This window comes from Lytechinus pictus, chromosome 5 (genome assembly GCF_037042905.1).
Source record: "Lytechinus pictus isolate F3 Inbred chromosome 5, Lp3.0, whole genome shotgun sequence".
NCBI classification, from domain to species: domain Eukaryota; kingdom Metazoa; phylum Echinodermata; class Echinoidea; order Temnopleuroida; family Toxopneustidae; genus Lytechinus; species Lytechinus pictus.
Window position 1 is genome coordinate 51,606,693 of NC_087249.1, and position 22,977 is coordinate 51,629,669.

At 36.2% G+C, this 22,977-nt stretch overlaps 2 protein-coding genes across 2 annotated transcripts; both read right to left on the bottom strand.

Annotated features, from left to right (window-relative positions):
* Positions 1 to 52: 52 nt before the first annotated feature.
* LOC135154063 (protein Red-like) lies at positions 53 to 21,447 on the bottom strand. The gene is made up of 15 exons (XM_064099212.1): positions 21,387 to 21,447; positions 20,406 to 20,507; positions 18,595 to 18,654; positions 17,752 to 17,821; positions 16,708 to 16,802; positions 16,389 to 16,478; positions 9,552 to 9,576; positions 8,528 to 8,607; positions 8,033 to 8,070; positions 5,974 to 6,137; positions 4,690 to 4,798; positions 4,111 to 4,159; positions 3,245 to 3,602; positions 2,609 to 2,668; positions 53 to 1,232 (listed from the first exon to the last, which is right to left on the bottom strand). The coding sequence occupies exons 1-15, from the start codon at positions 21,416 to 21,418 to the stop codon at positions 1,113 to 1,115; spliced, it is 1,452 nt and encodes a 483-aa protein (XP_063955282.1). The 5' UTR covers positions 21,419 to 21,447; the 3' UTR covers positions 53 to 1,112.
* Positions 11,719 to 14,015, bottom strand: LOC129255963 (E3 SUMO-protein ligase ZBED1-like). The gene is made up of 2 exons (XM_064099288.1): positions 13,035 to 14,015; positions 11,719 to 12,576 (listed from the first exon to the last, which is right to left on the bottom strand). Exons 1-2 carry the CDS (start codon positions 14,013 to 14,015, stop codon positions 11,719 to 11,721), a joined length of 1,839 nt encoding a protein of 612 aa, XP_063955358.1.
* Positions 21,448 to 22,977: the final 1,530 nt, after the last annotated feature.

Here is a 22,977-nt window from a genome sequence, read left to right on the forward strand (position 1 = left end):
TATGCTTCACTTTTTATTTTTTTAATTTTTGTTTATTATTATTATTCATATTTCTCTTATTTGCTCTAAATATTCAAATAATTATCAAGTTTATTTGGGAGTGAGAGATAATCTGTGTGTTTGTGTTTGGGTTGTTTTATGGGTGAAGACGTGAGTGTGTGCTGGTGTGCTCTGTGTGTCCATGTGTGTCTCTGAACAATGGGTATAAAGTTGTCTGGGTGTCTGTGTAAGTGTGACGGTTGTTTTAATGAGGATGTGGGTGTGTGCTGTACAGTGTGTGTGCTGGTGTGCTCTGTGTGTCTCTGAACAATGGGTATAAAGTTGTCTGGGTGTCTGTGTAACAGTGTGAGGGTTGTTTTAATGGTGAGGATGTGGGTGTGTGCTGTACAGTGTGTGTGCTGGTGTGGGTGGGTGGGCTCTGTGTGTACATGCGTATCTCTGAACAATTGGTATAAAGTTGTCAAGGTGTCCGTGTAACAGTGTGAGGGTTGTTTTATGGGTGAAGACGTGAGTGTGTGCTGTACAGTGTGTGAGTGGGTGTGCTGTGTGTGTCCATGTGTGTCTATGAAGGAGGGTGAACAATGTTCATTCAGTTGAAGTGAACAGATTCAGATGTGCTGTCAAATAAGCACCAATATGGATTTAATAAGGAAGTGTCGTGATATGAATTTAAACGCTAGTGTACTGTAAGGTGCACATTGGCAATGTAACATAGTGCCGCAGATAAGTTCCTGAGCGGTGACTTGTGCACTTTCTGTTAAATGGTCAGTGATTTGAGAAAAATACAGCTTTAAATTTGAGATATTTTGGGGTATATAAAGACCTCTGCGACCTTTGACCTTGATACCCCCCAAAATAATCAGATCATCATCAATGCTGCATACTTGGACCAAGTTTGAAGTTGATCCATCAAATGGCTCTTTTCGCAAGAAGGATAACAGGACGGAAAACTCCAAACATAATAACGAGAGCAACCACCGAGGCATAAAAAAAGAATTAATAATAATTACCACAATTGAAAACATATTTAATGATTGCAGATGCTGGTACCCCAACAGGCAGCAATGGTTTACTGTCTGGATCAAAATATGGGTCAAATTCTGGCAAAAGATTTATACCAAATAAATCATTAGAACAATATTATTGCAACTTTGGTGATTTACAAAAGGATATTTATCATCATTTTCCCAACCGGCTCTGAAGCGAGATTCATCCTCTTTTTCCGGTGGAGGCTGCAAAGACACAAAGAGAAAAGGAATTACACAAAGTGATAATATGAACTATTCATATTACAGTGAATCTGATGAAAAAAAGAAGTCCAGTAATGCAATGTTGACATGGAAGGTGTACTAAAGCCTAAATGTATGAGGCCCTGGGAGTCCCCCCCCCCCCCCCGCAATTTGGCCTTGTCGAGGTCAGTTTAGTGAATAATCCCATTGAAATGTCTGTCTCTGCTCCAGTTCCTTATTACATCGTACATATCTTAAAGGGGAATCCAACCCAAATAAAAAAATGTTTTTACAAGGAAAAGAAAATTCAGACAAGTTGATAGGTGAAAGTTTTAATAATATTGGACAAACAACAAGAAAGTTATGAATTTTTAAAAGTTGTAAATATTGGTAATCATTATACACATGGAGACTTCAAATTGGCTGCATATGGGATGTCATAGTGATGTAAGGCAAGGACTACTCTTCCATGTACTCCATTACATATTATGGCTAAAATGTCATTTTTACAAAAAGTTTTATTTCAAATTATATTTTTATTTCATGAGGACATAAAACAATATACTACCTGGGTTATATTTAGATTACTGCCCCAGGGGAATGGGTACTTAGGAGAAAACCACAAATCCCTGATAATAAAGTACATGGCCTATGGGAAAGTTGTCCTTGCCCCTTGTCATAATTTACTTACCCAGTTGCCAATTTGAAATCTACATAGTATTACTGATCTCAATTTTAAAGCAGCTATAACTTTCTTATTGCTTGTCCGATTTCTTTCAAACTTTCACCATTCTGTTTGATTTATTTTTCTCCTTCCCAACACAATATTTTATGGCCAAGGCTGGATTCCCCTTTAAAACAGTTACGGAATAAAACTGTTTAGTGAATTACTTTAGTTTAAATGAAAAAATATCTCTTTTTCTTTTCTTTGTTTTATAAACTCACTTCTTCAGCATTAAATGTGCAGAAAATTCGACAATATACTTTTTGTTTGTTGCTTTTTATATGCAATAATAAATTAGTAAGGCACATGGAGTGTTTAAAGGATCAATTAGAAGAAAAACATAAATAGTACCAAGAGACTGTTATATACATGTATCAAGGGAAGTAAATTCAATTTTCACAAAGAATCAACAAATTAAAACACCTAACAGACACTTCACTTTTGTAAAACCGGAATATCAAATCATATAATGCACATTGTTTAACTTTTACCACAGATTTTAACAGCGTTCAGTTGAACCATGCTTTAATCAGTGGTCCGAAGATAATGACAAACCGGGTACATATCTCTCATGCACTGATGTTTTTAAATATGAGTATTTCGTTTTACTCAAATGACTAAAAACTGTTTCATAAGGCCTTCTAGCGGTCCTCACCTTTCCAAACTTTTCACTGATGCTTTGCAAGAGTTTATCAGCAGGAGGCTTGTCAAATTCCTGTAATGACATGTATAGCAGAATTAATTACCTCATCAATATCAATAGTGAACTTCAGAATTGATTATTTCTAGACAGATGGCACTATATAAATACCTACAAGATATAAGATAATTTCAATAACCCATGATTAATGCTGGCATTACAAATTTTCTTCCAATCATTTCAAAGCAACACAATACATATACATTGTATCTGAACAAAAGAAAAGAGCATTAAGGGGGAAAAGGGTATTGAATATACATTCATTAAATACTGTATATAGATAATTAAATAAAAACAACAGCTTTTGCCCTTCACAAAAAAAATCAAAAACTAATCAAGTCTCTTACTATTAAGCAATTTCATAAAGTATGTCCATCCGAACCCCTATATGTGAGATCTTCCAGATATGATTTGTGTCTGCTATTTTAGTTCATTTGAAAATTTGTATTTCTCTTTAATTATCATGGCTTGAACAGTTCATGAAGCTTAAGAGAAAAGGGAGAAAATTAGGAGTCAGACATACGAAAAGGGTGATTATTTTATGGAACACAACACTATCAAACAGTACCCATTGAGTTCTGTCATACTTACCTCATCAGCCTCCTTAGGTTTCTCAAAATAACTTGACCTTGGTCTGCGATCACGGTCCCGATCACTGTCCCTATAATCCCGGCCCCTATCCATCCTCTGTCTATCCCTGTCTCTATCTCTATTCCTGTCACGGTCTCTGTCCCTCTCGCTCTCTCTCGGTCTCTCGTAGTCCCGGTTCTGTCGGTCCCTGTCACTCTCTCGGGGTCTTTCGTAATCCCGGCTGGGTCGGTCTCGGTCTCGCTCCCTATCGCGGTCACGGCCTCTGTCTCTCTCCCTCTCTTTCTCCTTCTCCCGGGGTTTGGGAGGTTCCTTGGGCTTGTTGTAAGATGGGTGGTAGCTTCCAAGATCACCAAAGATACTGATGGGAAACAATAACAGCAACAAAAATAAAAACAATTTCCATCAAAATTATCCTATCTCTGTGTGCTAGAAAAACATGGGCAGAGACCCAATTACAGTTTTTGTGACAAATGAATGGATTGGTAAAAGTTTAATAACAAAACAACCGCAATATGTGTTATATTTTACAAAAATAATTCAGGCGAATAAGCCAGAGTAAAAGCTTAGAACAACTCATTTTTCTTATAATGAGGAGACTGGAAAAGGCTATCTATACATGTACCGCCAGTGCATCAGTAACCCATGTGGAGTTACAATTACAGTTAAATGTCCCAAGTTACGTGTTTGGTGATTATCCAGCCTACTGATATGAAGTAATAACAAGTCACAAGATAGTCTTTCAGGTAAACATTTGTGACAGTTGACAGGATAAATGACAGTAACATCCCTAAACAAGGCCTATTCTGGCATTTTGATTTGACATAAATCTTTCATTTTTTATTGAACATATTTCCACAATTACTTACTTATCTTCTCCAACATGTGCTTTATCCATCTTTTCATCCTTCAGTTTGCCTGAAAAATAATGAAATATATTCAATAAGATAAAATTTTCATTACAGTGGATGTTTATACACCAAACATGCAAGCTATATATACATGTATAAGAAATCATGATTTGTAAATTCAATTCAAAGTCAGTTTGTTCAAAATATTATTAGTAGATGCTAAACATTAAGTATGTACACATGTTGTCATTCTCCATTGTACTTCCAAATCGCAAAAAGATTTTGCTGCAATATTTCCAGACTTTTTTTCCGTTAAGTCTCAAACAACTTTTGAGACCACATTTACACAGTTCCAAAGTAAGGCCACAGCTTGTAAGTGCATGTCATACCCCCAAAAAAATTGCTCAAATACTTGATTTCACTTACAAATCCAATGCAAATTCTATTTCTTACCAAATTTATAAAAGCATCATTATTTTTGCTTCTACTAATCAAAAACAATCAAATTTATGTTCTTTATCATCAAATTAGTGTTGCCAAGAACATATATTAAAACAAAACAATATACAGCAAGTCAAAATACAAATTAAAACTGACCCTTTTCTTTCTTCTTGAGTTTCTTTCCTCTTTGGCCTTGTCGAAGATAGGATAGAATCTGGGTCAGCTTGTTGATTACAATGTCATTGGTAGTCAGAGTTGCTTGTGACTATAATGCAAAGTAAAAACCACATTACATACAGTACTTGGCAATAAGTAGAGTATCCTCAAAAAGATTTCAAAAAGAATTTTAATCAAAGTAAAGATACAAATATTTCTCTATCATACATGCAAAAATGAGCTATTAATTGATATTTGAATGTTAAGGTGATTTTTAAAAATTGAAATCAAGGATATTGAATTTGATGTACTAGTAAAATCTTAAAAAATAACTTGTTGATGGTAGAAGGCATCAATGGAAAGACCCAAATTAATTCATCAAAAACTATGATGTTGCAGGGAATAATTTTGCTTTACAAATTTGAATAGCATTTTTGGTCATAAGAGAAAAGCTCTCAACTAAGTAATGTACAGTCCTATGTGAAAATATGCTAGACAAAAGACTTAATGTATAGCAGTCTTTCAAATATGTGGAGCAAATTGCAATGCGATACCAGGAAAATTATTCCGTGTTGTGAACTCACAAATAATTGCAAGCATATTAACATTGCATTTAATCAACTTGTGGTGGTGGTGGTGATTTTTTACCTGATTGCTAAGAAAGCATGAATGCTTATAAGCAAGCAAACCAGAGGACCGACGGCTTAAGGTCCTCTCCGAAGGACCTGGTACTGAGGATTAATGCCTTACCAAAGGGCACTAGCGCACCAAGTGGGAATCGAACCCGGGTCACCGCAATACGAATCCCCCGCTCTCCAGACTGAGCTACCGCGCCTCCCATGCAGTGAAGAAAAATTGCTTTCAGAGTAATTCCATAAATTGTGTACAATGGAGCCCCAACATGGGACATTCCTGACATTATCTGTCTCTTGTTTCCATTTCATATGAAAATTTGTAAAGCTCTTGTATCATCATGGTTTGAGTATAAAGTAATCAAGATGGAGGCACGATGGCTCAGTCGGTAGAGTGGGGGTTCAGATTCCGGTGACCCTGGTTCAATTCCCACTTGGTGCGCTAGTGTCCTTTGGTAAGGCATTAAACCTCACGTCCAGGTCCCTCTGAGAAGACATTAAGCCCTTGGTCCTCTTGCTTGCTTCCAAGCATTCATGCTTTCTTAAATCAGGTAAAAAAATCACCACCATTTGCCATAAAGTAAAAATGTAGAAAAGGGGGGTCAGAAGTATGGGACTGACTGACACAAATTTTAGAAAACCCTTAACTTACTTCTACAGTTGGACAGTCAGCTTTGCTTCTCATGCATGTGGTTGGGATATCTGTCTCAGCAAACTCATCATCTAGATCAACTTGGTAAGCCATGCGGCCAGGAAGGAAGGACTCGTTACGCTGAGGCTGGTGCATCTTGAATACTATACGGTAGATGTTCCTTGCTGTGGATTACCAGAAAAATATAGTCTGTCATATATTGAAAAAAATAATACTGACAGATCCATTGACATAATGCAGCTATTAATGAGCTGCCAGGTAGGAGTTAAAGCATTCAAAGAATGGATCAATACCAGGTACCTATTCAACTCACCTGGGTCGAGTGCAGCACAATGCAAATGAATAGATATGTGATTAGAGTTTATTTGATACTGAGTAAACACAAGAATCAAGTTTGAGTGGGTTTCTTTATTAAAGGAGAATGAAACCCTTGAAACCAGCTGAATCCATATCAAAGAGAAAAATCAAAGAAACATATTGTTGAAAGTTTGAGGAAGATTTAATGAATAATAAGAAAGTTATGAGCATTTAAATATTGAGATCACTAATGCCATGTAGATCCTCCCATTGGCAATGCGACCAAGATCTGTGATGTCACACACGTACAACTCCCTCATTACTTTAGTACTTATTTCACTTATATTCTCACTTTTATAGAGTCTATCACAAGGTGAGGTGTTCTCTTTATGAGGGGACAAGTACAGAGGTTTCACAACATTATATCATTGATGAATCGTTTGTCATATGATTAGAATGAGCAAAAAGAGATGTTTTGGGGTATATTTTCAGTGTCCAAAAGGGGAGAGTTGTTCATCTGTGACATCATAGATCTTGGTCGCATTGCCAATGGGAGGATCTCCATAGCATTAGTGATCTCGACATTCAAATGCTCATAACTCTTCTATTGCTAGTCCTATTTTACCCAAACTTTTGTTGATCTTATTCTTTGATTTTTCTGCTTTCACAAAAACTAACTTGCTCCAAGAGTTTCATTCTCCTTTAACAAAACATATACACACTGAGACAGGCCTGCCAACTTTCTACAACATAAAAAAAGTATTCTTAGAAGGAAAAAAAAAATTTTACCAAAAAAACTTTGTCTCAATGTAACAATCGCTAGCCTGTTGTAGTGAGATTGGTGAAAAAACATGTAAAATGACTACTTGAAAACTTGATAATTCACCCTTTTAAACATGTGCTTGTGGGCAAGAATTTACTTGTTCTTTTCATGCAACACGTTACAGGCTCGGCAGTGATTTTTACCGGTCTAGGACCGTCGGACCGGCGCTAGTGTCACGCGCTGTGTATAATACATACTCCATGATTGGAAATTTTAACAAAAGTAACAAATCATATCATAAAAGTATTGGTGTATTCACAGCAAAAAAGAGGAACAAATACTCTAAAAAGGGAACGGTTGGCATGTCTGTGGGGATGCATGCCAGTCAATAAGATCTGCATAAGAACAATAATAGCATTTTGAACAGTTCAAGAAAGCCATCAAATCTCATTTATTTTGCCAAGAGGACAAGGAAGTGCATGAACTAGGCTGATCATTCTGAGGTATTGAATTATTGTTTGAGTAGCCCAAATATGGAATGGTGTGTGAGCAGCACTTTATAAGGCCCTTTATTCAAATAATTATTGGATTTGATTTTTATTTGAGAGTTACTGAAGGTTTTAAACTAGATTATATATTCTGTGAAGTCATACATATACGTCTGCATCAGAAAGACCAAATGAGAGGACTTAACATTCTAAGTCCATTGTATGCTTAATGACAAGAATGCTTTGCCATCTTTAACAATCAAGTACTATCCCAGAAAACACAAACACATTTTCAAAACTTTTGAAGGTTTTCAAGACATTTCCAGCTTTTCTTCAGGAAAGTAAATGCATAATTTTTTTTTGTTAAATTCAGAAAATGTTTCATTGATAGTTGGGATGTTCGGTTCTCAATTTCTATCCATACACAAAACACTTATCTCTAATCAACACACACTCTCAAGTACATTGTATGTCGGTAACTAGTAATTGACAGCATGCTAGTTCAACTTACCCATCCTGCCTTTGAACTGGATATTTTCTTCAGCATCCCTGAAAAAAAAAGAACCAATAGAGTTCATCTAGTTAAGAAACTTTAAGCTTCCTATATTGTATATGTAGTCAATACAATGCAATTGTGGCATCAAAGACTGAGCATGTGTATACACTAAACACTAACACTTCTCAAGGTTTACTCTGTTTTATGATACACCCCTTGTTAATAATTACACTTCTTTAGGTATACTCTGCATCATGAATTGCTTCCACTGACACTTCTTTAGCCTTTGCCTGATTTATGACACACCCCAATAAACACTTACACTTATTTACATTTGTTATGCTTTATGAAACACCCAGTAAACACTTTCACTTTAGATTTACTCTCCTTCATGGAACACCACACTTAACACCTTTTTAGTCTTACTCTGCTTTATGAAACACCTTTACACTTAAGGTTCTTTAGGTACATGTATACTCTGTCCTATGAAACACCCCATTAAACACTTACACTTCTTTAGGTTTAGTCTGGTAAGTACTCTCCAGAACATCTTCTACTTCTCTCTCCTTGTTGTTGATTTCAGCTCGAACCTATACAAAGGATTAAAAGGTCAATTAAATCACTTTTAAGTGCCAACAAAAATACTTATTGTATTATACTCCAGATCATTGGAGTAAAAGACACTGAATGGTTTCTTTTTTTGTCACTAATGAAGTTTTTGCACATAAAGATAAGTAATTACATTCAAATTTTCACAAAGTGTGTCATAATCTGGATTGCATCTGGACTGATTCAATACAATCAACACCCCCCTTGCATAATAACTTCAAATTTATATATATGTATAAATATTAGAATTGAATTTAAAAATGACAAATTTATTATTTGCATTTACAAATCATTATATAATATCTGTACTTCCACAAGTTGAGAAATAGTATAATGTAAATAACCAAGAAAATGAGAAATATTGGAATTTCATGATTTCAAAGATTTCCTCTTTCTATATCTCTTCATCATTCATCTTCTCCTCATTATTCTCCTCTTTCTTTGTCTCCTCATTACCTTTCTTGTCCGTATATTCCTTCATTTCTTTCACCTCCAATTCAGCCTACTCCCCCTTTTAATGATAATAATAATACGCTTTTATATAGCGCTTAATACATCGGTACAAAGTGTCTAAGCGCTTTCCAGATATACTATTACTGCGATCATTGGATTAAGTCATCCCCGCACACAATGTGTGCACATTCTCCACTCCCTGGGGAGTATTCCAATCAGTCGCTGTTGAGGCACACAGTACTGGACAAGCTACAATGACTTTCACATCCTACCGGATACCCATTTAACACCTGAGTCGAAAGTGGCAAAATGTGGATTAATGCCTTGTCAAAGGACGCTAGACCGCGGTGGGATTTAAACACACGACCCTCTTTTTCCAAGGCGAGAGTCAAAACCACTACACCACGGCTCTTCCTTTACACTTCCTCCTATTCCTTCTCCTCCTTCTTCTCCTACTCTTCTTCTTACATACCTTATGTAGCAGGGCATAATTTCGGTATCGATTTTTTCAATACCGGTATTACTAATTGCTTAAATACCGGTATACCGACTAATACCGTGTAAAACTCCCAATTCATTACGCAAACAGTGATATATGTTTGTTTAGACTAATATGGCCTCGGATAAAGACTGGATGCGTGCGGTGAGCTGAGGAATGCTCAGCATGGTCCGTTCTCATTGACAGAAACTTTCTCGAACATAAAAAAATATTTTCATTGATAAAAAGAAAATGACGAAGTCGAGACTCGAGCCATGTCAATGATGTCATTTTCAAATGGAAATAATCTTGATTTGTTTAAAAGCGAGAGAGTAGAAAACAAATGATCGTATCCTAAGTCCCAACAAAAACAGACCTGATTAAAAAAAAATTGCCAACATGTTTCTTCACCAAAAGTTAACGATCATGCTCTCTCTCTCCATCACCAAATTGATTTTGAACTTCCGTGAAGGAGTTACAGTCCTGAGCATTTGCGCGAAAGCAGTGCACAATCACTGAAATCAATTAATCAAGTTACCAAATGATAGTCCCTATTCCGCTCCTACTCACTGCTATAGTCTGCTCCGGCCATGCATGCTAAAAGTGTGTACGTGCCGCCCCAGTTCCAACCACAAAATTCCCTGCTGAAAGGACGTCTGCGTAAATTTCCATTCATCAAAAGCTTGGCCGCATGGCCATGTGCTCGTTCGAACCCCACTCATTCGCATTCGGGGAGATTCGCCCCTTTTGTTTACTCTACCCGACTCTACCGCACACATCAACACGTGTTCGACGAAAGTTTAAAGTTTGTTGACCTCAAAGTTACGAGACGTCTGTCTCGTAAATAACTTTTCTGATGTCGTCTTTGTTGTGTTGACTCCTCTCTCCCTCTCTCTCGTCTAACGTCCCTCGACTTATCATTTCCCCCCTCTTTTGTATCGCCCCGCCTCATGCAGTCTTCACCCCATCTCTTTTTCTTTCTTTAAATTTATTCTTTCTTGATTTTGTTTTTCTTCAACTCCACAGTCCCTTCATTCCCCTTTCTTTCCACTCGGCCCATCTTCTCCCCTTCCTCATCCCTCTCTCTCTCTTATAAATTACCTCAAACAATCAACATCCTCTCCTCCAAGTCACGATCTTCCTCTCTTTTTCTATTTATTTCGCCCACAAGTCCAGATCATCAATAAATACTCTTTCTCTCTCATTTTAATAATCTTAATTCTATCTTTCACACATGCCAACATTGAGTTGATAATCAATCATCGTTATTTTTTTAAAATATTTGTATGAATCATATTTGTATGAATCATCGTTATCATCATCACACCACCATCATGTTCGTGAATTAAAATCATAATTCCCTGATTTCATGATCAACTCCCATTCGCTCACCCTCTCTTGAATTATTAAGAAGTGAAACAGGCTGTGGTTGATAGCAATAGTACTTGTATGTTCAATATTTATTACATGTATGTACAACTTAACAACAACGATGCATATCAAAACAGCTTTGGCTTAAATTTAATGGTGAATGTGTCACATATTGAATATGCCTCTTATTTACATGAATAACGTCCAACATTTTTGTTCACATAATTATTTTCTAAATAAAGAAATATATATGTTGTTTGTAACATCTGCAATCCAATAGTAAAGTAAATTATATACATGTTAATTATCCATATACGATTGACACAAATGCTTAAAGTCTTCATTTACAGAGCAAAAAGAAAAAGATAAGTTCGTGATGTTGCTGACTTGTTAAGAGTCAACAACATCATGAATTTATCCTTTTTTTGCTCTGCTATAGCTTTAGATTGACATTGCCTGTTCGTTTACAACAAAGAGGGAAACAACGAGAAGTAGAAATTCAAAAAAGCGAGCAGGAAAAATCAGGATAAAATAATAATTATGAGAAATAATATAGGAATGCGTGACTAAAGTTAACGCTCTCGGTGCTATAGAGCAAGACCTGCGCGCCCATGGTATTGACTTGTTTCCGTTATGTCCAAACATAACTTGTAAAGAAAAATAAGTTGAAAATGTATATGAATGAATATAAGTAAATCATGCAGACACTGATAAAAAAAAGAACACTGGAAAGGTTCGGTATCTAAAGTTCTAAACTATCATTAAGTCTATGCAATAGTTGATACAACGATTACAAATTTTCTGCAAGAAAAACAAGCATATTCACTTTGGATGGTTTGAGCAGCGACCTTTTGGGTGTCACAATATTCCCTGCTGTGCTAAATACACGCTCGGATGGGCAACTTGTTGCGCAAATGCAAAGATATTTTTTGGCAAATTTTGACAAAGATGGAAACAGCCTTTCATTGAGTTTCCACCAAAGTAGGGGGTCTTGGTCTCCATCTTCGGTATCTTCAGCGAGGTATCGATCGATTTCATTGTTTACCTGCTGTCGGACAGTTAATCGAGGGGTTGCCGCAGTGCTTTTCTTAGCAAGAAGATTTCCGAGGGACATTTTTTTAGGCGGGGGCGGCATTGGTTGGTCATTGTCCCCTGGTGCAGTTTCATCATTGGCGGATACATTAGAAACGAGAGTTACTATTTCATCGATAACTTTGCGTTTTAGTTCATCTCGCTCTTCATCTTCAATGTGATTCATTTTATAACGCGGGTCAATAAACGCTGACTTAGCTAGCATCCATTGCATGCTTTCCCTTTCATACTGACGGAGTATCTTGGTCAGCATGTCCCTTTTCATGGCCATTGTAAGGTCTGGTTCATCTTCTTCATGTTTTAGAGCATCATGTTCAAGGTGATCAAGCATTGGTAGAAGGGATGATGAGGTGACATAGTCCTCTCCAGACAATATGTCAGTAAAAGCAGCGACGGGAGATAGGGCTTTGTCAACTGCTTCCAGGACAGACATGACTCCATAGTTAAGATTGTGTGTTGTCCTTGGGTCTTGTGCAATTACTCGACGAATCGCCGGAGCCTGCTCGATCATTCTACGAATCATCTGATGTTTTGCTCCCCATCTTGTTACACAGTCCTGTCGAAAGAAAAGTGAATAAATAAATAGTAAAAATGTACAGTAGGCCTATATTAATTTTTGTTTTCCTATTTGCTATTAACCCCAATTATCATTCTATGCTTATATTTACAAATCTCGAAGCATTATCATACAGCGAGTAACGTCTCTTCATATTTGTTTTTCATAATTTTCTATAAAAGTGAACTTTGAAACTTTCATTATTTTTGGGTCAAGAATATTGGATACATTTTTGGGGGCAACTGAAAACTTTTTTTCTTCAAAATTCCAATCAGTTGTGGTCTTGTGGACTATCTACCTAATATGGAATTCTACAAATGCAGTGACTGATAATTTGACGAAGGGAGATATAGGTATACGGCCGGAAATACCCTTAATTTAAATTACAAGATGTGAAATTTGCAATGGATATAAAATAAAATATTTTATCTCAGTATGAATAAAGAAGGTTAACTTACCACTATGAGCGAATGCCTTGGAAGATCAAGTTCAGCTTGAGCTCTGGCAAGCTCCCGTCGTTTGTTCCAGCTGTGGGAGAAACTAGCAACAATGTTCTTGCACATCCCAATTGCATGACTTGTTCGGGCTGTGTTATTTTTCAGACAATTGTTTACTGCAAGGTTAAGATTGTGCCCAAAGCAACTTAACCATGGCCACTCCAACTTTTCCATGCAAGACACGATATTTGCGCCATTGTCAGTTGTCATGCACGCTAGTTTGAACTCATCCAAATTCCATTCAGCAAAAGTCTCCTTCAGTGCATCTTTTATATTGTCCGCGGTATGATTTTCTGGGAAAAAAGATGTTGCCAAACATCGGGAGATCAATTTCCACTCCTTGGAGATGAAGTGGATAGTACAACTCATGTAAGGAGCCATGGTTGTACTCGACCACAGGTCCGTTGTTGCAGAAAAATATTCTGCTTCCTCGACCTCTTTCTGAATTTTTGTTCGAACAGAGTTATAAAGAGCCGGGAGAGCAGTCTCTGTAAAATACTTTTTCCCGGGAAGTGTATATCGGGAGTCAAATGCTTGTAGCATTTCTCTAAATGCTGGCTTGTCCACCGTGTACATGGGGAGCATCCCTTTGGCTAGATACTTAGCCCCACAGTCTGTCAAATTTTTCCACCTCCGATCATCGTGACTATATTTTGCTGCCCTAGCTTGAACATCGGCTAGTGTTGGTTGTTGCGACGTCGAGGCGGTGGATGGTGTCCGTTTAGGTTGCCGTAATTCACTTGCCTGCTTTGGGTGTTTGCTTTTAAGATGAGACATCAAGTTTGATGTGTTCCCCCCTTTCGCAGCACAATCACGTCCACAAATTCTACAAGTGGCCTTGTCTGGGTTGATAACTTTCCCATCTTCTCCACACTTGAACCCAAAATGTACCCAAACGGGAGACGTTGCACCCTTTTTCGGTATTAAGTTGAGGTTCTCCATTATGAAATTAAGCGTAAGTATGTGATATCGAGAGCGATGGGTAAGAGTGAGAAAATTATTCGGATGAGCTAAATATATACTGGATCTAACAGGAAAATTACAGGCATGGTCTTTCTTTTTTAATTACACTGTTGTCAGATTTATTTACTAGTACTGGAAAATAAAAAACCACACACTAACTTAAAATTAAGGCGAGGGATTGGCACCTTATGCTTCCATCATTTTGATTTATTTGGTAAAGGAATCAGGAATACAATGTATTTTGCTGTTTCTTTGATGATGTGGGTAATTGGGTTATTTGGGTATTCAGAAAAGATACGTATATCTCCGTCAACTAGCTAGTTTATTTGACCAAAAGGCTGCCCTGATGAATGATAAACCCTCCCTGATTTTATCCAGCGGGGAGTGGGATGCCTTGGTCAAAATCATCAACAGGTCTTTCTATTCTTTATGTCTTGATTTATTGACATTCGTTCTCGATGAAGAGCGACTATAATTATTCTCAGAAAAATAGCGCTATTAGAGACTGCTTTTTACACTCCAAAAACATTGTAACGACTGAGATGTTAAGCACAATTAAGGAAAAGCTCTTCAGCGGTAAAACAGACAAATAATCATTCCAATAGTTTATCTAAATTGTCAGTTTATTCACGACCCCTTCATGCACATACAGCAGTGAAACAGCACCCAACACAACTCACACAATATTCACAGAGAAATTTCTTCCTTTAATTCACAGATCATTCTCAAAATAAATTGCTTGTAAACAATAGAAGGACGGCGTAACACCTTTCCCCGTTCTTTATATTTCTACTTTACTGCCTGCTATATTAGTGCTCCGTCCCTTCTAAAGCGGGACTCACAGTTGACAGTTCCTATCTCGACTTATTAAAAAAAGAAAAAAAAAATTGGAGGTCGAGATTCGGGAATCACAGCCATTCACATTTCTCTTTATGCGCATGAGTCTCGGGGGGGGGGGGGGGGATAATTCATAGTTTTATTGATTAGTAAGCCTAAAAGTAAATTATAAACTTGCCATAATTATATATACATGTAGTCCCAGGTATAAGATTATTTTAAGGAAGTCACACCTGCCGCCCCCCCCCCCCAAAGAAAAAAGGAAGGTTCGGATGTAAACCCATTCGTTGAAACGAGTTGATTATTATTTTGTCCGAAAAAAAAACCTGCGTAAAGAAAAAAAAAAGTCTTAATCCCTGCGGTTTGTCTGTCAACGGCCCAAGGTTGACACTTCGTTGAAACCCGCTTGTTCTTGTTGGTTCGTTCATCAACAACACCACGTGGTCAAGAGACGGGCTAGGGAGTGTTTCATAAAGAGTGTTGGCGGTGATTATTTTTGTTTGTTTACAGAGAGATGTTACAAGCTATAGCGAACCCTCGCATTTGATTGGCGGAATGCAAACCTGTTGTTGAAAACCACTGAAAAACTCTTCATGAAATGCTCCCCCATCTCGAATCGTGCACTGTACTACGCTGTGTACACACGCGCATGCTATGCTACTTGCATGCATCGGTACACCGCACGCTGTACTAGCGGCGAGGCTATCCGAGGCCAAAGGCAGCTGCAACGCTCAGACATCAGTCCAGGCACTTGTTCACTGCAACCATCCTGCCTGTGGGGAATCTACAGGTAGGACTATGGTATGCCAGTGCTGTACACAGCACACACTAGTTTAAAAATCATTAAAATGTCACTTTTGTGACCAAAATTACTAATTTCCATACAGCCAATTTATTTTTCAGTAGTAACCAGTAAATAATTTTTGTATTCACCAGAGCGCTCAAAAACTTAAATTTTGGGCATATTTTTGTGTACTCCCTCTATTGGTGGAAAGTAATATGGTAAGAAAATTTTCATTTTTCAATCTCTATTTTTAATTAAGAAAAAATAATTTAAAGAATCAAATTTACTTAAGAGCCAAGTTATATGATGAAAAGCTGTAATGGAAACAGACAGTGTAAAAAAATCAAGCATTTGTCCAAAAGAAAAAGAGAAAATAAGCAAAACATTGCTACCCTTATTTTGCAACACATGGAGATGTAACTGAGAACAAGGTTATATCATAACCTTGTTCATTGAATGAGTGAGTCCAGGGGCGATGTCTTCATTTTGAGGTTAGATTATCGGTACTATTATTTCATGAACTATGTACAGAGAGGCAAACAACTCATTTATTTGGCTTTATTTTACTGTGAAAATAACATTGACGACAATACACGAGAAAAATATCGGTATGATTTTTTCAACTTTCGGTATGACGGTATTTCGATATTGAAATTTTAGCGGCGGTATCCATACCGGTATGAAGTTCATACCGAACGATATTACTAATACCGGTATACTGAAAAAGCTTACCTTTCACCAAGTGAGTATGTTCCATGTCACCACCGAGATATTTACTCTCCTCAATGAGCTGCTTACGCCTATTAGATGCTGCAGAATCTCTGCCAATCAAAAAAATAAAATATTAACTTTTAATCTGTCATGTTTGTTATTATATTGCCTGGAACTAAAATAAATAAATGTATAAATAAATAAATATTTGCCACATTGCTATTGTAGAATTAACTTTCCCCATAATCTATTCACTATGAGCACATGGCAAATTATCTATGCAAATTTTCATCTTGGTATTAGACTAAATTACACCACATCAATATTTGTAATACTCACGCTGGTGCATTAGGAGCTACGGCCTTGTAGTTTGCTGTTGTGCTGACAATTTCAGTTTCATCGTAATCCGTTTTCCCATCTCTTCTTTCTGCAGCCTTCAAGATCAAGGGGAAAAAGGAAAGAATTCAGAAACTACATGTATGTTGAATGACAAAGGCTCCATGCAAAAACACAGGTGTCAACATAGATGGTCTCATAAAGGCAAAATGGGAATAAATTGAAATATCAAAAAGAATAACTTGCCATAATTCTGCTCACAGTCATATCAACTGCACACATAAACAAATATTTAGAACTAAACAAAGATTGTCGGTTGACCAGTTTTTTATCAAGGCTTGAATGTGAATTGTGAAGGCATTTGAGCAATCCTTTGCAGTAGACCCTAAATATCATGAAAGTGTGAATTTGTGAAATCATGAGATAAATTTTTATCACCTTCCCGACAACTGGAATATCATGTTTTATCTTATCTTTTTCAATTAAAAGATTTTATTATATCATTTAAGAATGTCCATGAAGATATACACACAACATCTGTAGCCAAAATGAATACATCAACAACAAAGTTGTAAAATTTTCCACTATTCACAAAATAAAACGAAATTAATCTGTTTAAATAAAAAGGACTCATTCAATATTACAAACAAAATATTAAGTACATTCAATGACAGAATTCCCTTTTTGGTTCTGGCAGAAAATGTATTTTTCCCTTCCCCTTAATAACAAAATTAAATCAAGATTGCCTGCCATCAGTGAAACCGAAGAAATTTCTATTCAAAACAATTTCATTATTGAGGACAGATGTTTGCACATCAGAAATGAAATGATTCATGACTGAGCATTCCAAAAATAAATGTCGAGTAGTTTTTTCAATTGAATGCAAATCATTCATAAATCGGACTCTGCTAAACCAATCAGAGACCCATCACAGAAAGAATTAAAATCAAACGCAACTCCTAAAGTCAAACGCAACTTGCTTTTCAACCAATCAGAAGCACTTTTTTTAGACTTGTAATTGATTTTTACTATATACCATGAGCTTACCCTGTCTCTGTATTTCTTTGCCAATTCTTCTTCCCTCTCCATCTCCTGCTTCTTGAGCTTCGCATAGTAACTGTGATGAGCAAGAAAACAAAGAATAAAACAAATAATTACTGATGGTAACCAGGTTAAAAATATAATTTTGATTTTTGGGGGGCTACTTTTCATAACCCACTGTCTAAATTTGATACATTGGATAAGCTTCAACTTTGGAGTGCATGGGGATTTTTCCGGGGCTATTTTGAGCATTTCGAGGGTGAAATCGCCCTGAGCCCGTGTGCAATGTTTTCCCTGATGGTTACAGTGATGGGACCAAACTATCATCCCTGCGGTGATCTGGAAACCTTTTTATAAAGAATTTACCATAATTGTAAATTTGACATAATGATTACTTCAATGGAAACAGTGATTACATGTAGATTAGCTACTGAGTCCCTTTACCTATGGAGCAACCAAGATTGTAAGTTCATCATGAAACAATCATAGAGTGCCAAAGTCTTGATTTCACAATAGACATCAGAGGCCGCGGAACGGTTTTCAAAGTGGGGGGGCTGACCATGCAAAAAATTGCAATCATATGGTCATTTTTACGTTTTTGTACACGGTTTTGGAAAAAAGTGGGGGGCTGAAGCCCCCCTGCTTCCGCGGCCCGTGGACATACAGTGGGGTTTAAGGTTTTGATCAGATTTTTTTTTATTTTAGAGTATTAAATTATGTAGGTTGTCTGCTTTTCAATGCAATAATAATTAGTACCATTTTTCATGTTTAAAAACCATGGACTGTCATCTCTAACAGCAGTGTTATGAATAATAATTTTCCCTCAACAATCAATAAGTCAATTCTCACCTCTTTTTCTTGCGCCTTCTTGCCCTGGGATCATCCTCTTCATTATAATCCTTCACAATCCTGAAAATAAAAAATATGAATTGATAAATTACATATCAATACAAACTCAACCTCACAAAAAAGTTCAATCATATTATCATTTATTCAAGAGCTTCTTTATCATCACATACATATGCACTGAAATAAAATGAAAATGAATATTAAGTGTGAAGTCATCAGCTTCCACATACCACTCAAGATGTGCATATCACTGTTTAGCTTAAAAATGCAAAAAAACTTCTTATTTCACATCCATTTTAACTAAATTTCTTCATGGTGGGGTTGTTTGATGTTTCTTGATTCAATCAAATCAACTTGTTCATGGGGTGGACTGTGATTTTTAAACTACTGTCGTAATCAATTGCAATTATTTTTATTTTCATTAGGCTCCTATACATTGTCACTGAAAAAATAATAGGTGGAAAAAACCTTGCTCACATGTAATTTTTCTTTTTTACAAAATTCTACCCAAACATTTGGGGTTATTCTGCATATATGCCCTGATAATTACACAGAGTGGATACTGTGCTACCTTGTTTGACATAAAGCATTAAAACATACTTTAGTCTGAATGACAAGGACACTGACTAAAATTCAAGACCAAACAGACAAAGTGAACAGACCTTCCAACCCACATGTTGGTGTGTGAATGATAAATGCCAACCTGAGGAGCATTTTCATAGAAAGTTTTGTGAGTGATTTTCACTGACTAATTTGCTCTTAGCCAATCAGATGCAAGGATTTGTAGTAGCTTATAACAGTAGTTGCTGATTATTTGTTTCATGAAATAATACTAATAAAAAAAGAAACAAGTGGAACGCCTCTGGCAGTCTCGCCTGCATTACGCGATTTAATATAGCAGCAGTGCTAACTTTGAAAACTACTATAAAATAATCATTCACAAAAACACCATTCATATAATGACATAATACCACGTTCATTGACCATAAATGACATTTGAACGGTGACTTAAGACTTGTCAACTACACCCATGTCCACATTTCATTCACTCTATCTATAAACTTTCAAAGTTATGATGGCAATATTCAACAATTACCCCAACATGGCCTAAGTTTATTGACCTTAACTGACCTTTGACCTTGGTTTTGTGACCTGAAACTCACAGGGGATGTTCAGTGATACTTGATTACTCTTATATCCCAAGTTTTATGAACTAGATCCATAAACTTTCAGAGTTGGGATGGTAATTCAACAAATACCCCCAACACGGCCAAAGTTCATTGACCTTTAATGACCTTTGACCATGGTCAAGTGACCTGATACTCGTACAGGATGTTCAGTGATACTTGATTACTCTTATGTCCAAGTTTTATGAACTAGATCCGTAAACTTTCAGAGTTAGGATGGTAATTTAACAAATACCCCCAACACGGCCAAAGTTCATTGACCTTAAATGACCATTGACCATGGTCAGGTGACCTGAAACTCGCACATGATGTTCGCTAATACTTGATTAACATTATGTCCAAGTTTCATGAACTAGATCCATAAATTTTCAAAGTTATGATAGTAATTCAACAAATACCCCCAACTTGACCAAAGATCTGCTCTGCTATGCAGGCGAGACAAAAAAATGAATAAATAATAATAATGATAACGATAATAATAATAATAATAATAATAATAATAATGATAATGATAATGATAATAATAATAATAATGATAATATTAATAAATAATAGAGCATATCACTGCCAAATGCGTCCCTATGTGCTCAATTGGATATTATTGAAATGCTCCCCTCTACTTACGGTTTCTGCTGTGTTGGTCTGGAAGAAGGCGGAGCCTCACCCGGTGTGTCTCGTGGAGTCATCAAAAGTTTACGAAAGTCATCATTAGACAGCTTCGTCAGCCTAAATGAAATAACATTCAAGCACAACATGGAGTAATGTTCAAACAAGTTAAATATACATGACACCATTTTTTATTATGCACATTTGGTGCGCAATATCGTAAATATATTGCAAATTTGAAACATCATATAACAATAATACTATTGGAAAAGACAATACTAGGTTTGGAAATTGTACTACATGTATCTTTTCTAACAAGAAGGCAGGACTTAACTTTATCCCAGGCCACCCTTGGCTAATTTATGTGGCTTTTTTCATTTTTCCCATTTGTAATGTGTACATAGAAATGTTATGTAACCTACAGAAAGATGGCCTTGCCCCAAATAGTCTAATACTGTATCTAAATTGAAGCATGAAAGGGTGTAAGCAACTGATGAAATTCAGACAACAAAACTTCCTCAAATGATAATGATGCAATGAAGTCAATAAATAAAACCCAGATATTTATCAAAGTCAAGATCATAGGGGAAAATAAAGGGCAGTTAGGTGTAAACTCTCTGTAATTTGAGAATTGACTTTAACATAAATGTAGGTTATGCTGAGATGAATAGGGGGAATCATTTTACATCAAATATCATAAAGCCCTATTACATTCTATGAAATTTCTTCAATTATCTGAAGATATATATTATTTAAATTAATCTTTATTTGCTTATAAAGGTGAAAATACAAAATAAGTATACTGTAAGCAAATAAATGTGGATACTTGAGGGGGGGGGGGAAGAAAGAGTGAGTCAGAATTTCAAGAAATAGATCATTCAAATATATTCACAAAACATTAGCCTATTAAGTAATCAGAGTCAATTGGCTAAATAGATTGCGAGACTTAAGACTAGCCAGGCTTCATGTAGGGGCAAGGTCAAAGGGTTTATTGCTTACCCAGAATCATCCTCTGTTGAAGCATGCCGCATGTTGCTTGGCGGCAAAGGATTTGAAAACTCATCTGTAATAAGAAAGAGAAATTAAATTGTTTCATGAATATGTATTACTTTAGCATAAAATTGAAACCATAGAATGATTTAATTGTTTCGCAAATTACATACAATCATCAGCACCTGTCCGACACTGATTTCTAAAGAATAGCAAAGACAATTGTTTATGCTTAGTTCCTACTGTGTGTTATTATTACCAATGTAACATTACATTCTGTCAATTTATTTCTTACAATGCATGGTGAAAAATAAAACAAAAAATCAATGGCATAAATATCAGTGAGATTTTCTAAGTGCCTGAAAATAGCAACTTCTAAATCTGTGTAAATGTTTGGGAAGTTCAAATTACAGGTTTGATGGCATAGATCTGTGTGTTTGAGTGACTTAGGTTGCTTTGTTAAAATGATTTTACATTTCTCCAGGAGTCATACTTGTGTGTACATTAATAAGGTCAATACTGTTTTGACTTCATTTCCAGGAGACACCATTATTTGGGTGGGGGTGATATTCATTTTTTATATCCAGCATTGGTCATTCCATTTTGAAAGGGGGATGATAATTGTTATCAAAAGAGGGGTAGTGCCTTAACGTAGATGCCGAGGCAAGGAGACGCTTTGGGAATGCTGAGCTCTGACTTCCTCTGAGCCAATGTACTTTTCTGTATGATTGATGCACGTGTGTGCACATGCACGATATGGCTGTTTACATAGACTAATTAAAAATGTATTAGATGTTTCAAAACTTAGGGGTATTTACAATTTGGCAAGCAGTCATATTGCAATCGAATATTGTCTTGTTTGTTTTCTTAATAATAACAGGCAAAGGTGATGTGTTTTTTCAATTACTTGGATTATAAAAGTCAAGTAGGTATGTCTCGGTAATCCAGGGTTTTTACGAAAATTCTGGGGCTTCTTTTGACACTAAGGACAAGTTTATTTGATCATTCAAAATAAGGATTGAGAGATAAATTCAATTACTTGGATTATAAAAGTCAAGTAGGTGTGCCTCGGTAATCCAGGGCTTTTACGAAAATTCTGGGGCTTCTTTTGACACTAAGGACATGTTTATTTGATCATTCAAAATAAGGATCGAGAGATAAATTGCAAACCATTATTTTTGTGTGTGTTGAGATAGCTATTTCACTAAGCGTTTTCCATGGGAAAATTAAATTTCTGTTTGCAACAGTTTTTTTCACTTTGTCGCAATTTTTCAATGTGATCTAATTCCCTAATCTTTTTAAGAATCATACCATCAGAAAGAGCATCAAATATCTTATTTGGCACCTGATGGACAAGCTTTTGGCAGTCAGAATGAATTTGTAACAGCTCTCAGAGGCTAAAAATTTGGATTTGTGTGTGTCCAAATTTCTTAACTACACAGTCTATGGCAGGGAAATGCTGAAAACTGCGCTGATTTCATTCTTCTTTTCTACAGCCATTTCTTTGATTTTTTCATCATTCTTATTATTTATTCATATTCAAATCCATAAAGAAAATGTGACATTTTATTTAAATAAGAAATATAAGAAGAGGATTGAT